The sequence below is a fragment of the Nothobranchius furzeri genome, chromosome 10 (assembly GCF_043380555.1).
Source record: "Nothobranchius furzeri strain GRZ-AD chromosome 10, NfurGRZ-RIMD1, whole genome shotgun sequence".
Taxonomy (NCBI): domain Eukaryota; kingdom Metazoa; phylum Chordata; class Actinopteri; order Cyprinodontiformes; family Nothobranchiidae; genus Nothobranchius; species Nothobranchius furzeri.
This window is the reverse complement of record NC_091750.1, coordinates 42035043-42044588: the sequence shown is the minus strand read 5'-3', so window position 1 is coordinate 42044588 and position 9546 is coordinate 42035043. Positions and strand designations below refer to the sequence as shown.

The 9546-nt window shown below is 47.9% G+C and overlaps 1 protein-coding gene across 1 annotated transcript in view; it reads left to right on the top strand.

Annotated features, from left to right (window-relative positions):
- Nucleotides 1-8835, top strand: part of auts2a (activator of transcription and developmental regulator AUTS2 a) — a 34498-nt gene extending 25663 nt beyond the window's left edge. The window contains exons 7-13 of the mRNA XM_070555294.1: nucleotides 1587-1616; nucleotides 2102-2173; nucleotides 3342-3483; nucleotides 3573-3653; nucleotides 5570-5653; nucleotides 5839-6079; nucleotides 6669-8835. Of these exons, the coding sequence (XP_070411395.1) occupies nucleotides 1587-1616; nucleotides 2102-2173; nucleotides 3342-3483; nucleotides 3573-3653; nucleotides 5570-5653; nucleotides 5839-6079; nucleotides 6669-7887 (1869 nt within the window). The 3' untranslated portion in view covers nucleotides 7888-8835. The remainder of the gene's footprint in view (nucleotides 1-1586; nucleotides 1617-2101; nucleotides 2174-3341; nucleotides 3484-3572; nucleotides 3654-5569; nucleotides 5654-5838; nucleotides 6080-6668) is intronic.
- Nucleotides 8836-9546: the final 711 nt, after the last annotated feature.

The window sequence follows — 9546 nt, the reverse complement described above, 5'->3', positions numbered from 1 at the left end:
ACAGGTGTGCCACATCAAGATGCTGATCTGACATCATGAGTAGTGCACAGGTGTACCTTATACTGCCCACAATAAAAGGCCACCCTGGAATGTGCAGTTTTGTCTCACAGCAAAATGCCACAGATGCCACAAGCATTGAGGGAGTGTGCAATTGGCATGCTGACAGCAGGAATGTCAGCCAGATCTGTTGCTCATGCATTGAATGTTCATTTCTCCACCATAAGCCGTCTCCAAAGGCGTTTCAGAGGATATGGCAGTACATCCAACTGGCCTCACAACCGCAGACGAAGTCTAACCACACCAGCCCAGGACCTCCACATCCAGCAGGTTCACCTCCAAGATCGTCTGAGACCAGCCACTCAGACAGCTGCAGAAACAATTGGTTTGCATAACTAAATAATTTCTGCACAATCTGTCAGAAACCGTCTCAGGGAAGCTCAACTGCATGCGTCATCCTCATCGGGGTCTTGACCTGACTCCAGCTTGTCGACGTAATAGACTTGAGTGGGCAAATGCTCACATTCGATGGCGTCTGGCACGTTGGAGAGGTGCTCTCTTCATGGATAAATCTCGGTTAACATTGTTCAGGGCAGATGGCAGACAGAGTGTGTGGCGTCGTGTGGGTGAGCGCTTTGCCGATGTCAATGTTGTGGATCGAGTGGCCCATGGTGGTGGTGGGGTTATGGTATGGGCAGGCATCTGTTACGGACGAAGAACACAGGTGCATTTTATGGATGGCATTTTGAATGCACAGAGATACCGTGATGAGATTCTGAGGCCCATTGTTGTGCTGTACATCCATGAACATCACCTCATGTTTCAGCAAGATAATGCACGGCCCTGTGTTGCAAGGATCTGTACAAAATTCTTGGAAGCTGAAAATGTCCCAGTTCTTGCATGGCCAGCATACTCACCGGACATGTCACCCGTTGAGCATGTTTGGGATGTGCTTGACTGGCGTATATGACCGCGTGTACCAGTTCCCACTAATTTCCAACAACTTTGCACAGCCATTGAAGAGGAGTGGACCAACATTCCACAGGCCACAATTGACAATCTGATAAACTCTATGCGAAGAAGATGTGTTGCACTGCATGAGGCAAATGGTGGTCACACCAGATACTGACCGGTTCTGAGTCCCCAGACCCCCCAATAAAGCAAAAAAACTGCACATTCCAGGGTGGCCTTCTATTGTGGGCAGTATAAGGTACACCTGTGCACTACTCATGATGTCAGATCAGCATCTTGATGTGGCACGCCTGTGAGGTGGGATGGATTATCTCAGCAAAGCAGAAGGGCTCACTATCACACATTTAGACTGATTTGTGAACAATGTTTGAGAAAAATGGTAATATTGTGTATCTGGAATGAATTTTAGATCTTTAAGTCCAACTCATGAAAAATCGGAGCAGAAACAAAGGTGTTGCGTTTATATTTTTGTTGAGTGTAAATCTCTGACCTGGTTAGGACTAGACTCAAAACCCCATCTCTGGCCGGAGAAACCCAAACCTGTGTTAAACTTCATTTACTCTGTTTGTTTGAATACTTTTGTCACACTCAGGATCCATCTCTTCTTCTTCCTTTAGCTCACAGATCTGTTCCGGCCCATCCTGAGGGTGAGTGCTGCTGATTACTCTCCACCTCTGTGACGGTCTTTTCATTCTTTAACCACAGCAAGAATTAAAGCAGGTGTTTCCACGGACGTTTCCTCCACTCGTTTCTCCTCTTCCTCCTCCCTTCAGACCAACTCCACTCATTTTTAATCTGACTCTTCTCGTGATGAAAAGACCAAACACCATTAGGGCAGACACAGTCTGAAGATGTTTTCAGATTAAAAGGAATCAAAAACTAAGCAGCTCTGTAAAAAAGACCAACAATACCCATAATGCCTTGTGTTAAAGGACTACAGTTTAGATGAGGGTTCAACATTTGTTTTAGCTCACAACATCCACCTGAAGGGTTCAGCATTAATCACACACATGAGACTTTTATTGTGAAGGATTAAAGAAGAACCTGCAGAAATAAAAGACCTTACGTCGTGTTTTCTGTGACGCTGAAACGTCGCTGCCTTTCTAATCCCAGTTTGTCTTTTTGCTTCCAGAAACCTGGGAAGTGGTGCGCCATGCACGTCCACATCGCCTGGCAGACGTACCACCACCAGCAGAAAGTAAAGGTAACTCACCCCTACTTCCAGCTGTATGATGCCAGGATATTCATAATAACAATAATTGTGTGTCTGACCGAGCTGCTGCCTGTTGGCCAGGAGACACGTCTAAATGAGATTTTAATCTCCAGAATCTGTTAGATTAAAGATAAACACTGGAGGCTCCGCTGTGTGTTGCCAGTGGTCATTGATGCAGTTTTGACCTTAGAAGGGGAGGTGGGGGGGCTCCCACTCCCCCAAACATTCATGCTTGTGATGATGTTCCAGTCTCAAGCCCTTCGGGTCATTTTGGGTTTGGGTTGCATTTCTGGGCCTTTGCATAGTGAGGTGGGAGCTGGATCAGATAGATGGTCCGGTGCTGCTCCTCCTCAACATGAGGAGTCCGCTGAGCTGATTCAGGTTTCCTCATCAGTCACATCTGACTGGAAGGAGGAACCAGGACAGAACAAGAACCTGGATACATTTAGTCTCAAACTGAAAGCTGAAGAAGAAGAAAATATCTTTACTATAGCGCCTCTCAAGATAAAAATCACGAGGCGCTTCACAAAAACAAAAACATGTAAAAATATAGAAAAGAATTTAGAAAATGATTAAAATATATTTAAAATGAGCCAAAAATAGACAATTGTGATTAAAAAATGTAGAGAGAGAGAGAGAGAGAGAGAGAGAGAGAGAGAGAGAGAGAGAGAGAGAGAGAGAGAGAGAGAGAGAGAGAGAGAGAGAGAGAGAGAGAGAGAGAGAGAGAGAGAGAGAGAGAGAGAGAGAGAGAGAGAATAGGAAGTAGGGAAACCAGTGGATCCTGAGGAAGGTGGACTAGGTGGGGAGAGCAGAACAAGGAGAGGGTGGTGAAGGTCAATCAAAAGCCTGAACAGGTGAGTTTAAAGGAGACCACTGAGTCCACTGATCTCAGGCTCAGGGAGGGAGAGGTCCAGGCTCAGGGGGGGGGAGAGGTCCAGATTCTGGGGGCCACAGCAGCAGATGATCTGTCACCTTTGGTCTAACTGAGAATTGAAAGTTGCTCAGATGGAGGTCTGCACCTGTGTGAACAAACCAAAACCCAGTTACCCAACAACCAGGTCTTAGGTAGCCAAGGTTCAGTGAGGAAGCTGCCCTGCTCTGATCTACTAGAAGAGCCTGGACAGGTCTTGCATGTGTCTCTTGGTCTCATGTCTTCCAGCAGCAGATGCAGGTCGACCCCCACAAGCTAGACTTTGGCCTCAAACCCGAGTTTCTGAGTCGACCTCTGGGCCCCAGCCTCATTGGAGCCAATCATCATCTCAGCGACCTGGCCCGACCCGCCACACTCTTCTCTGCTGCAGGTGAGGGAGTGTGTGGTGTCCACAGCTAACAGCAGTCTCTCTCCAGGGGGACATGTTTACTTTATTCAGTGTGGTCATGTCACACACAGGTCCCACACACCCACCAGGTGCTTCCTTCGGCCATCCACCCCACCATCCTGGAAACTTCCTCACCCCGGCGTCACATTTGGGTAAGTTCAGTGGTTCCTGTGGAAAACGTTTCCACGGTAACGCTATCTTTGTAACAATAAATAAAAAGAGAGTTGCAGCAGGAGGATCAACACCTGGATCATTGATCCAAGCTGTTTTCTTTATTCCTTTACACAGAAGAGGCGGGGCTTTAATCCTTCACCAGAACCATCCACTAGAGGGCACTGTTGTTCCTTTCCTTCTTAAATTCTGCATTCCTTTTCTAAGTCTGGTTTTCCATGTCAGCAGTCCACCTGTGGTCTGTTTGATCCCGTCAGCAGCAAACTGAGCCCTGGTTGCTTGATTACTTTTATGTAAAATTGATAAATTGTTGTTATTGACTGAATAAAAATCTATCTATCTATCTATCTATCTATCTATCTATCTATCTATCTATCTATCTATCTATCTATCTATCTATCTATCTGTCTATCTGTCTATCTATCTATCTATCTATCTATCTATCTATCTATCTATCTATCTATCTATCCATCCATCCATCCATCCATCCATCCATCCATCCATCCATCCATCCATCCATCCAATATTGCTACGTTTGTGCAGCAGTGACAGCACCAGACACATGGTCGTTTTTCACTGGATTATTAGCTGGGATGAAAGCTGCAGCTTTCACAAACTCTGTAAAGTTCTGTCACAACCAACGTGTCTCTTAAAGGAACAGTAACAGCGCAACAGCAATCCATCTATTTTTTGTACTCGCTCGGCCACGCAGCGTCACGGGGGCTGGTGCCTATCTCTAGCAGTCTCTGGGCAAACGGATGGGGTACACCCTGGACAGGTTGCCAGTCTATCGCAGAGCAACACACAGGACAGACAACCGAGCATGCACACACACCTAAGGAGAGAGACCAACCAACCTGACAGTCATTTTTGGACTGTGGGACGAAGCTGGAGAACCCAGAGAGAACCGACGCATGCACAGGGAGAACATGCAGCCTCCATGCAGGAATACAGTTGAGTACAGTGCTCTGCACATCATCCACTACTCTACACCGGTCAGGACAGCTGGAGGCTGTAGTATGTAGTATTTGTTGATTTTGCACCTGTTAAAACAACCTTTACTCACCTGAGTGCTCCAGTGCGCCTGTTTTGTGCATTCAGGGTGGGATTTGAACCCGGGACCTTCTTGCTGCAAGGCAACCCCTGGACAACTGTGCAGCCCCAGATCATTAAATTATTTTGAAATATTATCAGATGTTCTCCATGCGTCTCAAAACACTCCTTCAAAATAAAAGATTCGTTCACAACAGACCTGGCATTCACCAGAGCAGGTCTGATGGTATCCAGTGCCAATGTGTCCTGATTCTTCCCATCCGACAATGGGGACACTGATGACTCGCACATCACCTCTCACAGATTTTGCTGAATGACTCCTTTCCAGGAGCCACACCTCGGACGAGCAAAGCACAGCCCATCGGACCATTAGACCAACTCCAACCCAGAAACCGCCAGATCCGGCGGACGCCATGGTTGCGTGCAAGACCCAGCTGCCACAGAAATCTCCCGCTAGGCCTCCAAAACGTGGAGCAGCACCTATCGTAGCTTCACCCAACGTCCCGCCTGTTTTCCTTGTCTCCGACGCTTATTCCATTTAAGTAGGTTTGTCAGGTGGCAGAGGAATCCGGGGACTCCTGAAAGTAGCGAAGACGTGTCCTGTCCATGTTCACAAGACTGCGGCAAAGAATTGGCCGCTTGCTAGAGCTCCAGCAGGGCATCACGATTATACACACGTAGTGAGCTGTTAAACTGCAAAAAAAAGCAAACAAGTACCAATAAACACCCTAACAACCACGGGAGTGACAGATGGGCTGCCCAACACTCTGGCACCATCCCAATCTCCATCATACAAGGTTAAATCCTATTCTCCCTAGTGTCCTAACCTGTGTGTCTCTTTCAGAGCCGTTCAGCAGAACTCCATCATTGGGAGCACTTGGTGCTCTCAGCTCCTCAGCCTTTGGAGGGCTAGGAAATCCAGCACTAAGTGAGTTTCAGCTTCATGAAGGAAACTTCTGATTAAGGTGTTTTGTGTGTTTGTAACTAAATGTTTAATCCTGGTCTTTTAGACGAGTTAAAGGTTTAATATTAACAGACTGGATGAACTTTTAGAGAGACGCATTTAACTTGGGTCCTGCCGTTTTTTCTTTCCACGTATTGAATCCCTACCAGCGGCCAACTCCATGTTCAACCATAAGGAAGGCCCGGGTGCTCAGCAGCACTTCAGCAGCAGTGGGAACACCAATAGCCAGGAGCCGTGGAACCGCCTACACCGCACGCCGCCCTCCTTCCCCACGCTTCCCCCCTGGCTGAAACCTGGAGACGTGGAGAGGGGCACCTGCATTGGCTCACAAGGAAGGGACCGGGACTCGGACAAACGGGACATCCTGGGCGGGAACGAGGACAGGGACAGGTGTGTCCAGCGCCCGATGCGTGTGTCTCCAGCAGAAAAGATCAGATATATAATAGTTCTGGTGAGGCTGGACGATATAGAGAAAAACATGACAAAAAAAAACTTAATATAGAGCAAAATCAATCATTATCGAGAACTATGAAACAAGTTGTGTCACCAGACTTGTATTTTATCGATTCTCTCACAATTTAGCAAACAACCTTTTTTGGTCGGAGTTGTAAAGATGTAAATATCGCCATGCTGGTGCACGACCAACCTTTCTTGGGACAATTCCCATCGCCTCTCCTTGTTGCGACATCTTGTTTAAGCCACATGCTGTCAGCAAAGGTTTGAGAGGGGCGGGCTTGGTGACAGCGAGCCTGGGTCTGTGTTTTTGATTGGTTAGTTGTAAGTGATGACTAGTTATCCGACAGTATATAATTAAAATAGAAAGGAAACTTTTTACTAGGGCTGTTTGTCCAATAGCATCACGCATCCATCAATAGATTAATATCACTGTTCTCTAGACCTGCTATTTGCTCACAAAGCATGCTTCCCTAGTTACACTTTCAGACTGAGAGCTCTAATAAATCCATCTTTGTGCTGGCAGGGATTCTCTGGAAAAACGGCATCCAAGCCACCCACCTCCCATTCCTGTTCATCCCCTCAATCTCCTGGGTCACAGCCGGCCTCCAGAGCACCATAGAAACCACCTGCCACCTGCCTCTGGAGACCTGCAGAGAGAAAAGGAGAACAAGGCGAAAGAACGGGAGAGGGAGCCCTCGGACTCCTGGAAGGACAGCGGGGCAGAAGACCACAAACTGAAAGACAGTCAGCACAGTGACAAGGACACGCCTGTAGTTCACAATGGTCGAGCGACAGAGGACAAAGTCCCCAACAGGGGGACCACGTCACCCTACGTCCGGCAGAACAGTCTGGAGCGTCCCAATGAGGGACTGAACCGGGAGGCCCTGGAGAAGAAGACAGAGCTGATGTATGAGCAGCAGAAAAAAAACTGTGAGGTGACAGTGAAGGAGGAGAGGAAGGAGGAGCAGGAAGGAGCCACAGGCAGAGGGAGTGAGCCCCCTTCACAGACAGCCTCCACCGCAACCCTCCACTCACCCTCCCCAATGCCTCTGCCCATGGGCGTGGCTGGGGTTCACCCCATCAACAGCATCAGTCACCTGGAGAGGACTCGAGTTGTGGCTCCCTTCATGGGAGCCAGCCCCCTCCCTGGAGCTGAGCGCTTTCCCTACCCTGCGTTTCCCTGGGACCCCGTGAGGGACCCCTACAGGGGCCTGGACATCCACAGGCGGGACCATCCAGCCCGGGACCTGCTGCTGAGGAATGACCCTCTGCACCGGCTGGCAGTGCCACGCCTCTACGAGGCAGAGCGCTCCTACAGGGACCGTGAACCTCATGACTTTAACCGTGACCACGTCCACTCTCTGGCTCTGGAGCAGAGGAGGGAACAGGAACGCGCTCAGCTGGAGGAGCGTGACCGCCTCAACATGCTCAGAGACGACTATGAACACAGACACCTCCATCCTCACATGCATGACCCCACTCTCGACGGCCACCTGCCCCACCCAACCCCAGCCCTCATGGCCCCGGGACTCCCGGGGCTGCAATACTCCAGGGTGAGCCCCTCCGCAGCAGTCGCTCACCACAACAGTCTCCTGAACAAAACTCCTCCCACTGCATCTCTAAGTGCTCCGCCCCCTCTTATCCCCACACTGGGGGCCCGGCCTGGATCCCCCAGACGGACTAACCCCTTGGCCACAGATCTCAGAGACAGAGCAGCCCACAAAGACATTGAGGCCCGGTGAGCCAGGCCGTGCCTCAGCAGAACCTGTGCCTCTCCAACGTCGACGTCACCGGGCTCTTAGCCAGACTGTAATATATCTGTGAATAATTTGTGTGGCAGACATGGGCCTTTGTCTTTTTTACAAAACCCTGTGAAGACCAGAACCTTTTAGTTTGAGTTCATTTTCTCCCCTGGTTGGGATGTTGAGGTTCTTTAGCACACACCCTGGGCTCTAGGTAACGCCTGCAGTCACTCTATGGATTCATTGTGGTACAAATATGCAAAATATTCTTTTGAAAGCTTTACATTGTAAATAGGAGTATTACGGCCATGGTGCTGAATGTGCTGTTGGCTCATTTTTCTTTTTACTTCACGTTAGCATAAACCAGAGACCCCATGTTCAACTATGCAAATATCTGGGCTCCCTTTATGACGGCTGGCCTTTTCAGCACCGCTGACCAGTACCATGGCCGTGTTCGCTCCCTGACCCGAACCAGTGCCACACAAACCCAAGGACTGAGCTAAACCATTAGAGAAGGGCACTCGTAAACATTAGTTACAATCTAGATGCAGGATTTGAATTTAAAGAGATTTAAAGTAAAAGATGCAGCCTGTCTACAACTGAAGCTCCTTTGACCTCACACGGGGTAAGACCCATGATGGTTAAACAAAGGTTTGGAGAGCTTTCAAAGCATCTGGTCTCAGCTGAGGGTTTAGTTGTGCACTTTGATGTCTTTGGTGTCATGCCGTGCCGTGTTTTCTCTCTTTTCTAGCCTCCCGACCCAACGTCCCAGACCTGTGGTGGTGAGTCAGCCTGTAGAGAAAAGCTGTTGCTGTTTCCTGGGTGCAGGAGGTAACAATGTCTGTAAATCCTGTACAGAAGTTAGAAAATGGAATCTTCAGCATGTTCCTCATTGCAACTTGTGTTCTGTAAATTGTACCATGTCATTAAAAATGTGTACTTGCTGTTTCTGACTTTCCTTTATTGGCCGGGGGTCTCTGCTAAGTCAGACCGTTAAGAGCCACCACATTAGTCAGATAAGCTGATTCGTCACACAGCAGGACAAAAATACAAGTTTTATAATGATAAAGTGGTTAAAGGTCTTACTTCATGCTGAAGCCACCTTTTGGAGTGGTTTTTGTCTTTGCGCGTACATTTTCCTGTCTGCTGGCTGCAGATAGATGGATAGGGTCGTGATGTCATCATCAGAGGTGCTAAGAGTACTAACATTTTGCACTTAAGTAAAAGTACCAATACTTTGATGAAATTTTAATCAAGTGCAAGTAAAAGTATTTAGCTAAAATTGTACTCAAGTAAATTAAATGTACTTAAATTAAAGTTACTTGGTTACTTTTTTGTCAGCATAAGTACAAAAAAACAAAACACCGGCTAAAGACACTCGCTCGTGCTGATGACAGTTTGTTGGATGAATCCAAACATTGGGAACAGGGTGTTCCCATTGAATGGATGAGGGCTTTCCAAGATTTTACATTTCAAAGGTGAAAATTATTCTTTTTGAACAAAACATTTAATTTAGAGGCCTGCCATCTGGCAGAGCCACTCTTCACCAGACAAAACTGTCTCTTTATTAGGGGCCTGCCCTAAGGGTCACTAATCGCTCTTCACCGGAGAAATTATCTCTATTTTGTTACTCCTTTTCCATATACACTAATGTGGCTG